Source organism: Crocodylus siamensis, chromosome 7, assembly GCF_052110815.1.
Source record: "Crocodylus siamensis isolate JL-2025a chromosome 7, ASM5211081v1, whole genome shotgun sequence".
Classification (NCBI taxonomy): domain Eukaryota; kingdom Metazoa; phylum Chordata; order Crocodylia; family Crocodylidae; genus Crocodylus; species Crocodylus siamensis.
The window spans coordinates 89,197,542-89,215,629 of NC_143401.1; the positions used below are offsets into that span (position 1 = coordinate 89,197,542).

At 41.7% G+C, this 18,088-nt stretch overlaps 1 protein-coding gene across 1 annotated transcript in view; it reads right to left on the reverse strand.

The window, feature by feature from the left end:
- Positions 1–18,088, reverse strand: part of TDRD1 (tudor domain containing 1) — a 47,512-nt gene that overhangs the window by 23,984 nt on the left and 5,440 nt on the right. Inside the window, exons 4-12 of the mRNA XM_090057967.1 lie at positions 16,832–16,976; positions 15,177–15,282; positions 14,150–14,213; positions 13,242–13,346; positions 12,613–12,795; positions 11,386–11,529; positions 8,931–9,099; positions 2,038–2,124; positions 1,640–1,822 (exon numbers count right to left, since the gene is read on the reverse strand). Of these exons, the coding sequence (XP_089914093.1) occupies positions 1,640–1,822; positions 2,038–2,124; positions 8,931–9,099; positions 11,386–11,529; positions 12,613–12,795; positions 13,242–13,346; positions 14,150–14,213; positions 15,177–15,282; positions 16,832–16,976 (1,186 nt within the window). The remainder of the gene's footprint in view (positions 1–1,639; positions 1,823–2,037; positions 2,125–8,930; positions 9,100–11,385; positions 11,530–12,612; positions 12,796–13,241; positions 13,347–14,149; positions 14,214–15,176; positions 15,283–16,831; positions 16,977–18,088) is intronic.

Sequence of the window (18,088 nt, forward strand, 5' to 3'; positions counted from 1 at the left end):
AAGAATGTTTGAGCAATGACACAGCCTTGCTTAACTCCTGTCTTAACCACAAAAGAATCCATGATAGATCCTTTTGCTGGGCACCACACTTCAAGAGGGATGTGGACAACATGGAGACGGTCCAGAGGGCCACTCGCATGATCAGGGGGCAGCAGGGCAGGCCTTATGAACAGAGGCTACGGGACCTGAACCTGTTCAGCCTCCACAAGAGAAGGGGGGAAGGGGGGGCGGGATCTAGTGGACTGTTATAGAACTAGTCAGGGGGGTCAGCAGGCACTGGGGGAGTCCCTGTTCAGTGAGCATCCTCTCCTTTCTCGGCTGCTGGAAATCAAAGGCTTTCATGAGATCTAAGAAGTCCATACAAAAAGAGGTTTATGTTGTTCCTGGAGTTTTCCTGCAGCTGACAAGCAATGATCACATCTCACTTGTGCTTCCTGATGCCCTAAGCCACACAGATTCTGGGAGGAGCTCTTCAGCAAGTGGAAGGAGACTGTTTAGGGGGGTTCTCACAGTTATCCTTCCTGTGGCAGACAGCAAGGCAATCCCTTTTTAATCACCAGTTAGACTTGTCTCCTTTCTTAGAGACTGTCACAATCATGGCATTCCTGATGATTTTTCCCTCCATTGTGAAGAACCTTTACAGACTAGAGATTTTATGGTGGAGTTTCTGAAGAACGGATTTTTCCCATATCTTGGAAGCCTTTGGACTCCTGAAGAAACGGGTGTTTGAAGATTATGGGTCACGAGAAACAGTTTTACTTTTATAAGGCAGCTTACAAAAAGTAAATAATAGACTTTTGATCACATTTTGGTATAGCTAGCAACCATGAATGGGAAAGTAAGCTGGTCTACTCCTAGAGGTTGATGGCTGCCACTCATAAGTGTCAAGTATCTTAGGAGCTGCTTTGCAGACAAAAGCAAGTGCAATATCGGAGATTAGAGACAGAACCATGTTACACTATGTAGATTTATCCAGAGCAGCAGCTCAAATGATTACCAGGAAAACTTATCCTGAAGATATAAAGTGACAAGTTAACTGTATTCTATGACACACCAAAACCGTAGCTTCCTTATCTCATGCCCACATTCTCTCAGAGGGAGCACAGCTCAGAGAATCTCATCTTTATGCTGTGTGTATGTCACAGCAGTCATATGGCTGTGGGCATGTACTAAAAGATTTGGTCCACCCAGGGAGCAGAGCTCATAAGGTAAAACAGGGGCATTATGGATCTTTACTTCAACTATCAAAGTAAAGGGACACCATACAAGAAGCAGTTTATTACAGATGTTTCTAGCAAGTTCAACAACCAACATGAAATATTTTGATTTACAAATACAGAGAAGAAACATCATGTAGAAATCAAGGCAGAAGGATATGATTTGGCCAAGTTCAGACTCTCCAGTATTTGACTGGAAGCGGAGTAGAGAGGGGTGAAAAAACAAACAAACAAACTTTTTTTTCTTTAAAAGGTAAGAATTGCATGCAAGTCATACTCTATGGATCTTGATTTATTCTTGCTACACTGCTTTCCCTCCTTATGGTTCCACCTGCTTCCCCCTGGACTTTCAGATGCTTCATGTTAGGAAGGAAGGAGAACAACATGTCTTTAGAACAGATCAAATAAAAACAGTCACTTACGGGCATTATGCAGTTGCTGACAGAAAAAGTCTTCTGGATTCTGAATATGGGAAACTATGCCAGAAAACTTATCTCCAACAGTTAATGTGATAGCCTTTATGGTTAAATGACTGTTGTGATTCAGCCTTTTATTTTCAGACATTATGCCTTTATTTCCTTCAGAACCTGTTTCCAACAAGGTACCTAAAAATAACAGAAACAAGACAAGAGGTTATATTTTTCTCTTCTCAGCAAATATTCTAATATTATCACATTCCGTATAACAATGCCCAATATTTTGAAGTAGCAGCTGAAACCAGAAGGCAGCCAAACTCTGCACCACCACATTATCATCCATAGGATGACACATCACCCCCTCAAATCTCAATGTTAAACAAAAATGTAACTTGCTTACTCACTTTTCTCTGAATGCATTTGTTCATTGTTGCTCCTCTTTGGACTCAAGTCAGATCCCATTTCAAGAAGTATGTTATCTAGGCGTTTCCCTAAAATACAAATTTGTAAGCTAAAACTAGTTTGCCATAAAGCAACATGCTAAAGTTCTGTTTTTGAACTAGGTTACTTCAGCAAGCTGGTGCTCAGAATACGTCTATTTGACCTGCTGATTAATTGCCTAGCATGCATCGCCTAGGCCAAAAAACCCCCTGCGAGGTTCAAGGTGGTTTGACAATTCTTTCTACAAGATGCCCATCTCAAAAATGGTTGTTGCCTTGCTCATTTCACTTAACCAAAATATTGACACTGACAGGCACACTCAATTTCAGTTTTTCAGAGAAATTCAGCTTTTTTCCTCTACAGAAAAAAACCTTGCTTACAGCACCAGAGTACAGATTAATTTGAATTCAAACTTATAATTTATTTACTCTTAAGAAGTTAAAAGACCAAGTCCTTCCTGGTTGGTAACATCTGTGTATCTCTCTTTTTCTTTTAAATGTGAGAAGTAACAGTTCAAGATTTTCAATCTGAAGGAAGTGGGAAATAATTAAAGATAAATGATTGCATAAAACAGTTACCCATGCATGTTGCAACTGTGAGACATGTTACACATCCACTCCATTGCAGTTCACCAGATGTATACACACAAAATCAGAAGTTTTCCTTAGCAGCACCTACCAGAACAGTGCATACAAATTATCCGTCTCATGCTTCCAAGAGAGGCAAAAGAAAGGTAGACCTGCCCTAATCTCCCCAACCTGTTAACACATGTTGGGAGCAGAATGTAGAGGAAAGGCGGTAGTTTATGAAATAAAATTTGTACATGCCTCAGAAAGAAGTGACAAAAACAAATTAATACATGTTAAATGACTGCACGTTTTTTGCAATGCAAACCACTTCCAAGCTGTGAGTTTTGGTGTTGGGTTTACAAGTTTATTTCAATTAGGAAAATAATCCTCATGTTAGCATTTGCCCTAGATGCAATGATAGCCTATGACTGACCAGGGAGACAGCAAACAGGGGCTGCAAACAGGGTAAGCAGTTTGCAGGCAGTTGCTTGGGGCAAGAAGAGAAAGGGCGAGAAAAAACCAAGCACCAGATCCTGCCCAGGGAAGATAAGTGATCCAGCTTCCTGTGCCTCTGGTTTGCCGAGTGCTTGTTTGTTGGGCTGTCTGTTTGACGTGCGTGCTCCGAGAAGCTGAGAGCTGCTCACAAATGGAGTAGGATTGGTGGGGAACATAGTAGTGGATGGTAACTTGGGCAGCAGTGGCCACAAGATTATTGAGTTTAGGAACCTGAGGAAACAAAAGATGAAGAGCAGCAGAGTAAGGACCCTGCTGGACTTCAGAAAAGCAGACACTGACTTGCTCAGGGAGCTCATGAGTAGGATCCTCATGGGAAGCCAGACTGAGGGGGAGAGGAGTCCAAGAAAGCTGGCTGTACTTTAAAGAAGACTTACTGAGAGTGCAGGAGCAAAACTATCCTGATGCACCAGAAGACTAGCAAGGACAGCAGAAGACCAGCAGGGAACTCTTTGTAAACTAAATCACAAAAAGGAAGCTTGTAAGAAGTGGAAACTTGAACAAATAACTAGGGAAGAATACTAGAGCATTGCTCAGGCATGCAGGGATGAAGGCAGGAAGGCCAAAGCACAACTGGAGCTGCAGCTAGCAAGGGATGTGAAGGGTAAAAGAAGGGTTCCCACAAACATGTTGATAGCAAGAGGAGAATCAGGGAAAGTGTGGGTCCCTTACTAACTGGGGGAGGCAACTTTGTAACAGAGGATGCAGAAAATGCTGAACTGCTTAATCCCCTCTTCACCTCGATCTTTACAGGCAAGGTCAGCTCCCAGACTATTGCATCTGGCAGCACAGTTTGGGGCAGAGGTGAGCAACTCTCAGTAGTGAAAGAACAGGTAGCGACTACTTAAAAAAGCTGGATGTGTACAGCAGCAGAGATGTTCCTCAAACAAGTCCATGGGGCTGGATGGGGATGCATCCGAGGGTGCTGAGGGAGTTGGCTGATGTGATATGATGGCCAGTGGCTCTTCACTTTGAAAACTCATGGTGATCAGGAGAGGTCCTGGATAACTGGAAAAGGGCAGTGTACATATTTAAGAAAGGAAAAAAGGAGAACCCAGGGAACTGCAGACCAGTCAGCCTCACTTCAGTCCCTGGGGGGGGGGGAAAAAAAAAAAAAATAAAAATCATGGAGTGGATTCTCCAAGAATCCATCTCAAAGCATCTGGAGAAGAAAAGGTAATTAGGAACAGTCAGCACTGATTCACCAAGGGCAAGTCATGTTTGACAAACCTGATTGCCTTCAACGACATGGAGACTGGCTCTGTAGATGCAGAGAGACCAGTGGATATGGTGTACCTTGATTTTAACAAGGCTTTTGATATGGTCTCCCACAACATTCTCCCAGGCAAACTAAGGAAGTATGGGCTGGATGAATGGACTGTAAGATGGACAGAAAAACTGGCTGGAGCATCAGGCTTAAAGAGTTGTAATCAATGGCTTGATGTCTAGTTGGCAGCTGGTATCAAGTGGAGCGCCCCAAGGATTGCTCCTGAGGCCACTTTTGTTCTGTGGCTTCGTCAACAATCTGGAAGATGGGATGGTGTGCACCCTCAGCAACTTTGCAGATGACACCAAGCTGGGCGGAATAGTAGATATGTTGGAGGGTAGGGCTACAATTCAGAGTGACCTAGACCAATTGGAGGATTGGGCCAAAAGGAATCTCATGAGGTTCAATAAGGACAAGTACAAAATCCTGCACTTAGGACAGAACAATCTCATGCACCAGTACAGGCTGGGGGCTAAGTGGCTGGACATCAGCTCTGCACAAAAGGACCTGGGGGTCACAGTGGACAATAAATCTACACATGAGCCAGTGTGCTGTTGTTGCCAAGGAGGCTAATAGCATACTGGGCTGCATTGGTAGGTGTGTTGCCAGTAGGTCAAGGGAAGTGATTCTTTCCTTCTATTCAGCACTGGTGAGGCCACATCTGGAGTCCTGTGTTCAGTCTTGGGCTCTCCACTACAGAAAGGATGTGGACAAATTGGAGAGTCCAGCAGAGGGCTACAAAAATCATGAGGGGGCGGGGAGACACTTTTGAGGTGAGACTGAGGGTACTTATTTAGTCTAGAGAACAGGAGACCGAGAGGGGACTATACAGCAACCTTCAACTACCTGAAAGGGGTTCAAAAGAAGATGGAGCTAGACTATTCTCAGTGGTGGCAGGTGACAGAACAAGGAGCAATGGTCTCAAGTTGCAGCAAGGGAAGTTTAGGTTAGATATTAGGAAGAATTTTCTCACTAAGAGGGTGGTGAAGCACTGGAACAGGTTACCTAGAGAGGTGGTGGAAGCTCCAGCCTTGGAGGTTTTCAAAGCCTGGCTAGACAAAGCTTTGTCTGGGATGATCTGGTTGGGGATGGTCCTGCTTTGAGAGCACAGGGGTGGACTACATGAGCTCCTGAGGTCCCTTCCAACCCTACCTTTCTATGATTCTATTTCAGATTTGAGGCACCCACCATAAAAGTTATGAACTGACCCCATTTCAAGAACTAGTTTGTTTTTATAGTGCTTACCTGCTTGAAGCAGGGTTGGGAAGGAACAGTAGCAGCTGGCAGGGAAAACACTGCAGGCAGTGGGGGAAAGAAGAGCAGCTGGAAGGAAAGAGAGTCTCACCAGTCTGCATTTATCTATGTTCTTTCCTAGTGGTACCCTTCAAAGCTGTTGCAACACCCTGGTTAAGAATCACTGCGATAGCCTAGTAACCTTGGAAAAAATGTACACGTTGAAGACCCACATGCTGCTCGTGTTGTCAGGAACACCAAAGTAACTCAGGCCCTAACAGAATGAGCCAACAGTTTGAAGACAGTTAGAGAGAGGAAAAGAAGAGTCTCTGTGTGAATAATGCTTTACACCCTTTTTATTCCCAGTACAGGACATGGAAAAGCTAGGCAACACCCCTCTCTGTACAGAAACAGGGCTCAGCATCTGAAAGCACTGAAGGTTCTCTTCACTTGTATCTATATACAAAAAGCTTAGAAAAGACAGGAGATGCGTTTAGTCTTAAAGGCTGTCTCAGCTTTATACCTTAAGGGGAATTTGAGGTAAGGCCTCCCTGGGACACTGTATCTGTGAACAGGACAGTATGTGGGCCCTTCCATAACCATCTCATTTATCCTCTCTCCACACTGATATCTACAAAAAACGTGCGCCATCAGTACAAACAGGATACCATCAAAGCTGTCAGTATGAGATTTAAATTCCAAGAAAGAACTGGATCTTTTATTGCTGAATAACATCCAATCCTAATCACATAAAGCTGAGCAGGAAGGGGTCTTAAGAGGACTTCTACTCCAAAATGTTGCTCAAAGCAGGATCATATCCAAGTCACCTCACTATTTCCAATGATGACTAGTTCATAACTTCTCTAGATAACACACCTTAACCGCCCCTCCATCCACTCCTAAATCTTCCTTGCTGCAATTTAAATCCATTGCTACTTGTCCTGCCTAAAGCTGAGATAGATCAATCACAACACTCATTGTTACAGTCTTTTTTTGTATTTAAAGGTTTATAAAATACCCACCTAGGCAGCAGCATATGGATTTCTAAAAGCAGACACTGGGACTGAGCTCTTCTTGCACCCCTTTCAGACAACACCTGCCTATCCAGAGCATAGTCTTCTAAATCAATTACTAATTTAGGTTAAGATTCACCAGTCTAGGTCAGCTGTTCTGGAAGCACAAAGTGGCTAAAACTGAGTGCAACTGGTTAGTGGTCTCCTGCTACCTCATACTGCATTACATCTCCAAGTCATTCAAAAATGTAGCATTTTCTTTGGAAGTCTTTAGTGTTTTCAATTATATTAAAGAAGTTCTTTCCCCAAAACTCTGAAATTGAAATTAAAGTTACTGACTCATTCTTAAAAAAAGATACAACATCCATCATATATCTTTATTACCCCAAAACCACTTTATAATAAATTCAAGGCTATGTGTACACTCAAAAAATATAGACCAGTAATAATAAATATTGCAGCCAAAAAAAAATAAATAAAATTCTTAACTCATGTTGCAGTAAGCCACAAGAGGGGGAAACATGGAAAAAAAAAAAAAATCTGATGAGTCTTTGAGAACCAATTTAATGAAGGGAAAAAACCCCCAAACAGAACACTAAAATGCCTCACCTACAGCCACACTTACTAACTATAGCTTAATGCTTCTACAGGACAGTTGCTAGGTGCCTTTAGAACGCCTGAAAAAGTTCCTCAAACAAGAATGAAAAAAAATAATTGAAAGAAAGAATACAAGAAGCAATCTCAAACTGTAAGTCTGTATACAGAAAATGAATTAAAACAAGTACTATGGGTATGGACAGACATTCGTTTCTAGTGCTACAGAGCATCTCAGCACTTTGTAGCACTACAAAAATATGGCACTATGGGGGCACATAGGTGTCCCACCCCAGCTGAAAAGCTACAAAGTTACCTCAAAGACAAGCTCTCCAGCCAGGGGGCAAAAGGAAGCTGCTCTTTTGGGGGGGGGGGGGGGGGGGGGCGGCGTGTCAGTCACTGACAGCCTACTCCGTCGCCTGCCAAGAAAGTTTGTCAGTACAGAATCCCCAGCTACCTGGCTTTGTCAATGAGATTTGCAGCAGAGCTAGAAAGAGATGAACATTTATCAATTCCAGATGAAACAAGAAGTAGTTCCTTGAAGGATTTATGAAGAGCTTAGATGATGTCTTTCATACGATTAAAAACTGTGGGCATGTCCACATGACCGCAGCCATGCAGTACGTGGCGCTGCAAACACATCTGCAGCACCACATACCACACATTGACATGTTCTCCATGCTGCAAGGGTGCTGCTCTGGTTCCCCGCCCCCCCCCCCCCGTGGGTTTTTTGGATACCCAGGGGTCAAAAAAACAACCAGTGGGAAAAATGAAAAAAACCCAGAGCAACACATGCACAGGCAGTGCGTGCTGCTGAGAAGTGGAGCTGGCCCACCTGGAGCTGTAATGTGGCTGAGTGTGGCAGGATCACTGCAGCTGCAGCCCCCATGTAAAGCTGCTGGGGCCAGCATAGTGCTGGCCCCAGCCTTTCCTACCCCACCCCACCAAGGTAACTTACCACATGCCAAAGAGCACATGGCACAGGCATTTCCTGGAGACAAGCAACTGTGGTGCAAGGTGCACTGCTGCTACTTGTCCCTGGGGAACCAAACGTCCACATTCGTCTGGATGCATCCTGCGAAACCCTAAAAGCATTTTAGGACCTGCTCTTTCCAGTTAGAATTCAAACATTTATAGCTAGAATATAAAACCTGTAGTAGAAACGTGAGGTGCATGTCATTAGGAGGATAGTATAACACCTAAGAATCATAGGCTGAGAGACATGGGACTCTTTAGCCTGGAAAAGTGTAGGCTCAGGGGTGATCTGATGGCCACCTATAAGTTTATCAGGGGTGACCACCAGGATCTGGGGGAACGTTTGCTCACCAGAGCGCCCCAAGGGATGACGAGGTCGAACGGTCACAGACTCCTGCAAGACCGTTTCAGGCTGGACATAAGGAAGAATTTCTTTACTGTCCGAGCCCCCAAGGTCTGGAACAGTCTGTCAGCGGAGCTGGTTCAAGCACCTACATTGAACACCTTCAAGAGTAAGTTGGATGCTTATCTTGCTGGGATCCTATGACCCCAGCTGACTTCCTGCCCTTTGGGCGGGGGGCTGGACTCGATGATCTCCCGAGGTCCCTTCCAGCCCTGATGTCTATGAAATTTATGAAATTACTGAACTCTGTAGACCTGCATTAATTCCTGAATAACCAAATTCATCTTACCAGAACTTGGGATGACAACGTCTACAGCAAAACAAGTCATCATCTCTTCTTGTAGAAGATCAGCAACAGCAACTGAACAGCGCTCTCCCATAAAGGGGGCAATAATGCTAGTGAAGTCTTTGTTCCAGCTTCCTTCTCTTGGAACATTAGCAACAGAACACTTAATGGCCTGAAAGAGATAACTGTAAGTTTCATTCTTCAATGGAAAGAAGATAACTTCGGGGTGTTTTTGGCACCCTGTCCAAAAATGCTGCCAACCCCTGCACTAGGATATATAATATATACCCTACATTAACTGTGGCTCTCCCTGGTGTGATCTGTGTTTCTGCTCCTGATGCCTATGTACCACATGTGCACAAGGTCAGATTCTTTTGAGCCAGCTGTTTTTGTTGCTGCTGTAACTAGACAAGTCTTCATCCCCTACTACTACACTAGATTGAACAGAGCACATGTTGTATCCAGAGGCAGAATCTGCTTGGTCTGCTAGGCTAATTTACTGCTACTGGAGCCATTAGGTTGCAAATGCCTTACTTTCAAAATGGAAAAGTTTCTCGGAGGCAAAACTATCATGCTTTTCTCTGTTGACATACTGGTGTTATGTTGTCTGCTGTCATCTGGACTTTTTTCAGTCCTGACATCATGAAAAGAACTGCTGTGCATGCTAAAGATACATGCTTGAAATTCTTAGATGAAGCCAGTATTATCTGGAATCCAGATGCCTTACGTAAGAAAGGGTTCCAGAAGAGCTCTCATTTGAAAGTGAAAAGCCTTTGCACATGGCTACTGACAAAAGCGGTACTTCCTTACACATGTGGATTCTTGAATTAAATAGATCCTGGACTTTTACATGTCTAGAATAAGCTCCTTGAGACACTAAAGGACAAGACAGGCAGCTATTTAAATTCTGTAAATGGCACAAGTCATTTGCCAAATCCCTTTGATTTCAATATTGAAGACACCTGTTAATTTTTGTGAAGAACAGGCTCATTTTTCACACCTCATTAACGGTTGTTAAATTGATACTCAGAGGACCCCTCTCTAAGAAGAATCTGACAAGACTAGTCAATTCAGAGTGGTAGCAGTTGAGACAAGTCAAATAATACATTACCCACCTAGAATGCAGTTTCCTGACTGCACAAAAGAATAATTTGAAAACTGGGATATATGCAATACTATGCAGCCTAAACTGCTGACAGTGAGCTCATTTGATTATGTAGGTAATCTGGCATGTTGTGAGATCATGCGTCCAAGAAGTCTGAGAGAGATCCTTATTAAAGCTTGAAACAGACTAGGAAAAGGTATGTGACACGACTGGGACAATGGAGAAGATTCTCTGTCCACTGAAGCATGTTTGACTCCAAAGCCTAGGAATTAAATGCAAGATCCCAAATCTCACTGGGTGCTGACAAATGTGGGTGAACCTCCCTCCCACACAAAAAGCTCCCAATGCTTTACTTTCAGCTTGGTGAGCCCCTGTACCAAGTACCGTGTATGCCCAGAAGAGGAACTGTATCAGTTTGACCTGGCTCCCCAGCACCTTGCACGCTTCAGCAGGATTTTTGGCGCTTTTATCTAATAGCCGATTGAACTAGAAAGCTCAAAAAGCCCTGTTGAAGCACACGGGCTATATAGACACTGGGGAGTGAGGTCAAACTGACACGGTTCCTCTTTCAGTAAAGCACCGTTTTGTTTTTTCCATCTCTGTCAGCACCCACTATTCCTTTGGAGTCAACAAATTATAAATGAACTATACAGGTAAGAGTTTTTCTCCTGTGCAGACCACTAGTAGGCTAGAATATGTCAATCTACTGTCATAAGCTACTCTATTAACCGAGTTGAAGAACCACTCTAAAAGTGCCACATCTCCTGTAACAGCATTCCTGCGCTTAAAAATGGCAGCAGGGATATCTGAACTAAAGCTTATTCAAGTGCCCCTGCTGCCATTTTTAAATACAGGGATGCAGATACATAAGATTCAGGAGGCTGCTGGAGCTCAGCAGTTGCCACGCTCCAGCGGACTCAATTAAATCGAGTCTCTTCCAACATGCTGCAATTTCAGCAAGTCGGAGCAGCCTCAGTGCTCACATATAGGTGCCCTTGGTTCTCAACCTTCCTTGTTAGAGTCAATGCACTCCCCAGAAAAGGCCAGTTCTTGGCTTTCATTCATTTTTTGGCTATGGAAAAATATAATAGAGCAATTCTTCTGTTGCAAAGAACTTAGAAAAGACCATGACAAGTCAAAATGTTTTTGACGTTATGGATTACTACTTGTAATCTTTGGGTTTACCTTATGAACTGTGCAGGTGTGTATACCACTAACAGAGGTGACAGTGCTAATAGTACATGGCACTCTGGTTAAGAACAGTTGCCCCAGGAACACTCCCAATTTACATTTATTTTAAATACCCAAACCAACTTTTGAGAAGAGGTGAGGGAAGGGGGGAAAAATACTCACACATGGAGGAAACAGGTCAATGTCTTTGTGTAGCTGTTTAATCCTAAGTAATGAAGCATTTTCTTCATTTCCATAATCAATATACAATACTAGTGCTTTCTTCTGCACAATGTCAACTTCTTTTACCAGTACTCTGTTCCATGTCTAGATATGAATAAGTGACATTTTGGTTGTAAAAACTGCAATGATGAGCTTAATATATTCTTTAAATATTTCTTCACAGAAAGAACTGTACCACATACTTTATTTTTATACTCATTTTTACTGCTTTCTTACCGATTTTGTAACAACTCAAAAAATGCTCGCTGCATCACAATTACCTGGACAAAAGTTTTCTGTAAAAGCTACCAATAGGTGGCTTGCTCCAAAGGTAAAATTCCATCCTTTAAAGCAGATAAAAGTACTACAAATATTTCTAAGAGACCTAGGGCATTTATAGACATGTTGCAGGAGGCGTGGGGGGGCACTTTAAATTAGCAAGCTGCACTAATTAAAAGCACTCAAGTATTACCTGCATCAGTGTCCCTGCACTGAAAAAATGGCAGTGAGGCATTTTAATCTAGAGCCAAAACGAGCTTTTGCTTAAAGAGCCCCACCACCATTTTTCAATGTGGGGATGTTGATATACATGACACTGACGGCTGCCAGAGTGCATTCATTTCCACATTCCAGATTAATCAAGCCTGCTCAGAAGCACTGAATGTATAGACACAGTTACAGGGGCCCCTAGAGTCTGGTAACACTGAAGGAGAAAGGATGGAAGACAAACAAATGGCAAAAATTCTCTCATCCACTACAGAATCACTATCAAAAAAGTCAAGCCAGGGATCAGATAAGAACTGGAAGTCATATTAACCAAAATTAAAAAATGATGGGATATCAGCCTTATTCAAAAGTTGTCCAATTGTATTAATGTCAGGTAAATTCACCAAAATGCTAAACAAATCTGAAACAATTAGTCAATGCAAAAAAAGAGTCTCAAGCAATAATCAAGTCAATTTTCTACATAGTTTGAACCCAGACATAGTTGAATACACTTTAAAATGGTCTGTTCCAAATGCAACAATGTATTTACTTGATAAAATGATAGTATTTTTACTTACACATTAGCACATTATACAACACATCCCCACAAAAATGTAGTTTTTGAATGAAAACAGGTACTTAGAAGCTTACAGTTCTGCCTTCTCTTAAAAGTCTTACCAGGTGCAAAATAAAAAGCGTTACCTGATCCAGGAAATATTTTGCAACACAGACTTCCCCTCGGACAGGAACATATTCTTCCTCGTTAACTGTATTAGCGTAACAGTCTTTCAGTTTCACAGTAAGTGTTCTAATACGCTCCAAAACTTCCGGAGAATAGACTTGTATATAAAATTCACTTGGATTCCTGAATTCTGTGACTGTTCCCTAAACAAAAAAACCCCCCCATACTAGAGCAGATTATCCAAACTCAGTGAAGTAAGATATCCGTGATAATTATTTTGTATTAAAACTTGTTTTTTTAAAAAACCAAAAACAAAAAAAAGGTATTATGAAATACTGTAAACATTTTCTATCAAATTAGAATTTGTGCTATTTCTACAATTCTAATGGCAGAAAAGTTCACTTTTGTAATGACATCTTCCCCTACACAGTACTTCATCTGTAGATCCAAACACACTGCCAAGATGGACAAATATCACTAGCCACATTTTATAGGTGAAGAAAACTGAGGCACAGACTGAAATAAACTGACCTGGCCAGGAAAGGCATTGTACTTAGAAACAGATTAACAATTAAGCATACCAAAATTCTCCCCTCTCCTCCCCACACTAATGTCACCATTTAACATAGACAGCAATAAAAGAAAATACCTGTATTTCCATAGCTTTTTTGAGTGCTAGATCTTGCAGGTCTGAAAACATAATTTTCTTTATATTACCTTCTGTTCTGACAACATCCACAGGAGATAAGTTACCCTATTTAGAAATGAAAATTGTTTATTTAAATTAGGGTATTCTAAATATTACCCTCTTGTTGCTGTTCAGGGAACAAACTCCTTAAAATCATTTATGGAAAAATTTTCCAGATGTGTTTAAGTTCATTTTCTGGGAGATCCAGCTCATAAAAAGTGCCCAAGTCACTTCTGAAAGTGGAGTTTAGCCACTTTTGAGAATTCCAGAATAAAACTAAAAAGCACTTTAGCTATATTGAAAGCATGAACTAAAGAGAAAACCAAAACAAAGAAAGGTATGATATCAAAGTGCTGCCTAGAAACACTTGGAAATGCAAGCCAAGAGATCGCCTCAAAATTCAGCTGTATTATCTTCGATATACTTCTAAAGAGGACTGCATTAAAGAAATACCTTAAAATAAACTTTATCCAACAGAACCTACCCACAAAGCCCCAAACACTAGCTAAATATTTGAACTAACAGTGGTTAGCATACCAATAAAAGGACAGCTATGGGTAATATTTCTAAATTTGACATTTTGACCTTAGAATTCTTATAATGGGACACCTACAGCATATGATTTTGTTATAAATAGGATCCAGCAAAACTGAAATCCATATTTTACACTTATAAAAAAAAACTACAGTTTAAATCAGTAGCAGGCACTTAAGAATACTGTTGCCCTAACCTTGACTTCAATTTGTTAAAATTTCTATCCCCTTTAATGTATGTTAAAAATCTTACTAAAGTATCACTAGGGTAGATCTATTACCTGCAATAAGCTTTTCTAAATGAAATTCAATTGAAGTAATGTTAACATGTTATACCTTAAAATCAACCATTTTCTTTATTTCACCAGGTGGCTTGGCATTTTCTTCATTTTTTTTAAAACTGAAATAAAGTATTTGATTAAAGTCACATTAGTATTCAAGTCAGGGGGGAAAAGCCAACTTAGTAAGTTGTTTACACAATCAAATAAAAAGGAAGTGCCAACCCTCATCCCTTTCTGAAAAGGAAGCATGCTATTTCTCACTCATGTAGCAGTCAGTTTTCCCCTCTCTAACTCTTCATGTACACCAGAATCCCAAAGACTTCCAAACATGCAAAGTCAAGGCTCCCCCTCCCCCAACCATTGCATACATCGTTACAGTAATGAACATCAAACAGTAGTTAACATGCTTTAAGAGCTTACTCTAAAGTATGCTTTCCAGGTCCATTTTCAGGACAGGACTCAATTAGGATAAATTAATGTTTTAATTTACAGGCCACCTCTTCTCACTAGGTACTTCCAGTATGGCAAAAGCCATTTCCACTGAAGTCCATCGCAAAAACTCCCGTAATGTGAGATTATGTTGCCAAGCAGATTCTCCCCTCTTCCACAAACAAAAGTTATACAATATAAGCACTAGTTCCTTTTGATGCTATTTGGTAATGAGAAACAAAAGATAACATTATGGAAATGTTATGATGGTGGTTGCAAGATCTCTATCACTGATCATGTAAGAGAACAAAGGAATAGAATACATCCCTAATCTTCCAAAGTTTCAACTGAAACGGAAGTCATACACTCACTTGTAAATACAAAAAGTTTTATGCCTAACCTTTAGGACACAACAAGAAGTCCTAAAATGTCATTTCTGTTGACTTAGAGCCTTCTCTTACTGCACCTCCCATTGACGCATTTATTTATTTTACAGAACTCATACTTACAACAGAATCAAACCTATATCTGAGACAGAGCAACGCAAGTTATTATTTCAACAGAGAGGTTATAGAACTAGGCTTTTCTACTATCAGAAGAAGTCACACATTTTTTAAATTCTCTTTGAACTACAAGATGGTGTCTTAACTTACTTCTTTTTAACCGGCTTGCATACAACAACATGGGATGACCAATCTTTCTTCTGGCAGTCTACAGAGCAATAATACGTCTGTTTACATTGTGAACATCTCAGGGACCCTAAAATAAATTAGGAGTCAGTACTGTGCCTCACAAACAGATAAATAGGTAACAATGATAATTTTACATGTATGATCAGTTACCTGTTAGATTATTATATAAGAAGGCATTTTCAATTAAGCTTTGTCCAGGTATTTAAAAGAAGGGGTGCAGATATACACCCAAGTATGTATAAGCATTTACCATTACTTCTTTTGCTTTAGCTACTTAGAATTTCATTCTCTCTCTCCAATGAAAAAGCAAGTACTTCAGCAAACAGTGTTAAACTGTCTCTGCTATCTTACTCTTGGCTTTTCAAAGCAAACTGATTTTATTGACAATTGTCGGATGATTCTATAATCTTCAAAATTTTTAAATAAAGTATATACTACGACTATTTCAAAGTTAAAATTAAGTGTAAAATAGGGGTGCACAGATAGACAATTTTATGGACAATACTGATCACCGATTTTTAAGGAGGCATACTGACTGATACTGAACTAATTTCTGATACCACCCTGGCAATGGGGAGAGCTGCTTCCAGCTGGTACATCTGGCATGGTGGGAACAGGAAGCAGGAAGGGGAGGGGGGGGCCTGATTAAGGCCCCCCCCATGGGGAGATGTGGGGCAGGGGCTGCCCAGCCGGGGCAGGGCACAGGGAAGTTGTGGCTCATCCAGGGAGGGGAGGTTGTGGCTCTTGCCACCATTCGCCACTCACCTGGGAGCCACTGGTCTGGCAGCTTGTCCAGCACTCGCTGTTCATCTGGCGACTCCCACCGCTCATCCAGGAGGCCAGGGGTGGGGCGTGTGCCCCCAGATCTGTGCAGGACAGGCTGGGACCAGGGCTGTGCCAAGCTCTTCCCAGAGGGGCAGGGCTGTGCTGGGAGGGAGCTACAGGGGCAGACACAAATTGGCCATAGGCCCCTCCCACCACAGCCCCACCCAGCTGAGAAGAGCTTGGTGTACTCGAGCCCCAGCTTGCCTCATGCAGATCCCAGGGCACACGCCTCCTGGACTAGTGGCAGGAGCAGCAGCAGGAGCCCTCAGACAAGTACCAAATGAGCCGCTGGACCAGCAGCTCCCAGATGAGCAGCACATAGCACCTACTTCCCCCAACCCTGGATGAGCTGCAGCTCTGTCCTGCTCCCACCTGGGCAGCCCGTGCCCCATGCCTCCCTCCCCATGGAGGCCTTGATCTGCCCTCCCCCACTCCATGCTCCTTTCCCCCCTCCACCCCCCACCAGACCTACCAGCTGGAGGCAGCTCTCTCTATACTGCCAGACTGTCTCCTCACCGCCTGTGCTGTGCCACAGCTGTGCATGCCATTTACTGACCAAATTATTGGCCTGATATGGCGGATTTCCAGTATATTAATTTTTTTATATCAGTGCTGATCTGATATTGGACCAATGTATCGGTGCACTTCTAATGTAAAACATAACTTACTTTGATGCAAGTGTGGGCCGGTATATTTATGCATCACTTAGCCTTGGTAAGATCCTTTTGTGCATCATTGTAAACTAGTGCAAAACTCAAGCGTGGCTATGCCTTTGAAACAGGAAGACTTACCAGACAGACCACAATGATGGCAAGTAGTTATCCGAGGGAATCGCACCAATGGATTGTGCAATTTCAAATCACAGTTTACAGATAAAATATTATCAGGGGAATTATGTAACTTCTGCTTTGCACGATGGAAGTCAGAACTGACAGTCTAAAAGGAAACAAATCTAAATGATAGTTTTTAAATTAAAGCTTAAATCATATGGACTAGAAATATTCACATACAAGTTACATACAGTTGAAGACTGCTTATGCCAAAAAAAAATTACTAAAAATTTTGCAAATCCCATAACACATCCTACTTGCTTCAACAACTGCAACATGGTGTTAAGTACAGAGCAAGTTTTATCTGGTGAAGGTTCTGAATCTAGAACCATTAAGAGATAACACTGCATTCTTTTTTCTAAGTTAAAGTTAAATACCAAATTGTTCCAGTTAAATATAATTTTGGATCACAGTTATTCGGGAATTCCTACAGAGCATTCCTATTTGTTTAATAAGCAAAGGAAGCAAGGGATACATAAAAGAGTGGCTTCTGAGTGCACTAATCCACTAAAGTCACAACTCTTGATGTCATCTAGCAGTATTATCTTTTTACTCACCGAAGTGCTCTGGTACTGACAATTAATAGGTATGTCACTAGAAGACTGGTTTTCAACCCTATTAGATTCAGGGCACCCCTCACAAAATGCTTAGCTTTCATTTATTTACTGACTAAAAAAACCAATAGAACAATTCTTCCGTTGCAAAGACTCAGAAAGATACCAACATGTCAGAATGTTATTGACACTATGGATTCCTATTTGAATTTTCTGGGTTTAATCTTGCGAGTCTCGTATAGGTGTGTGCATGCCTAACAGCACTAATATTGTGTGTAGCACCTTCCAAAAGGATCTCAAGGCACCCTGATGGAAAACCATTGGTACAGAAGTTCTGAAATGCCATCCTGAACAACTATCATCATCACTGTACGAGTCTGAAGGGGGTGAATTCATTTGCTTTGGCAATTAGCTACACAACATTTATTACAGAATAAAACACGAGCCTTGGATCTCACTTTTGAAAAGGATCTTAACAGCCCGACATTGAAAACTGAATACCCCACTACACTGTAGCAAGGTATAGCTTATACATAGTTTTTATATCAATTTAACGAAGTTTGTTTTTAAATTGAGCTAGTTAAAGCACTGCGTCTCACTACGCCGTGAACTCCAAATAAGGAAGATAGCCAGCCACGTTAGTCTGAAGTCAGACAGTAGACAG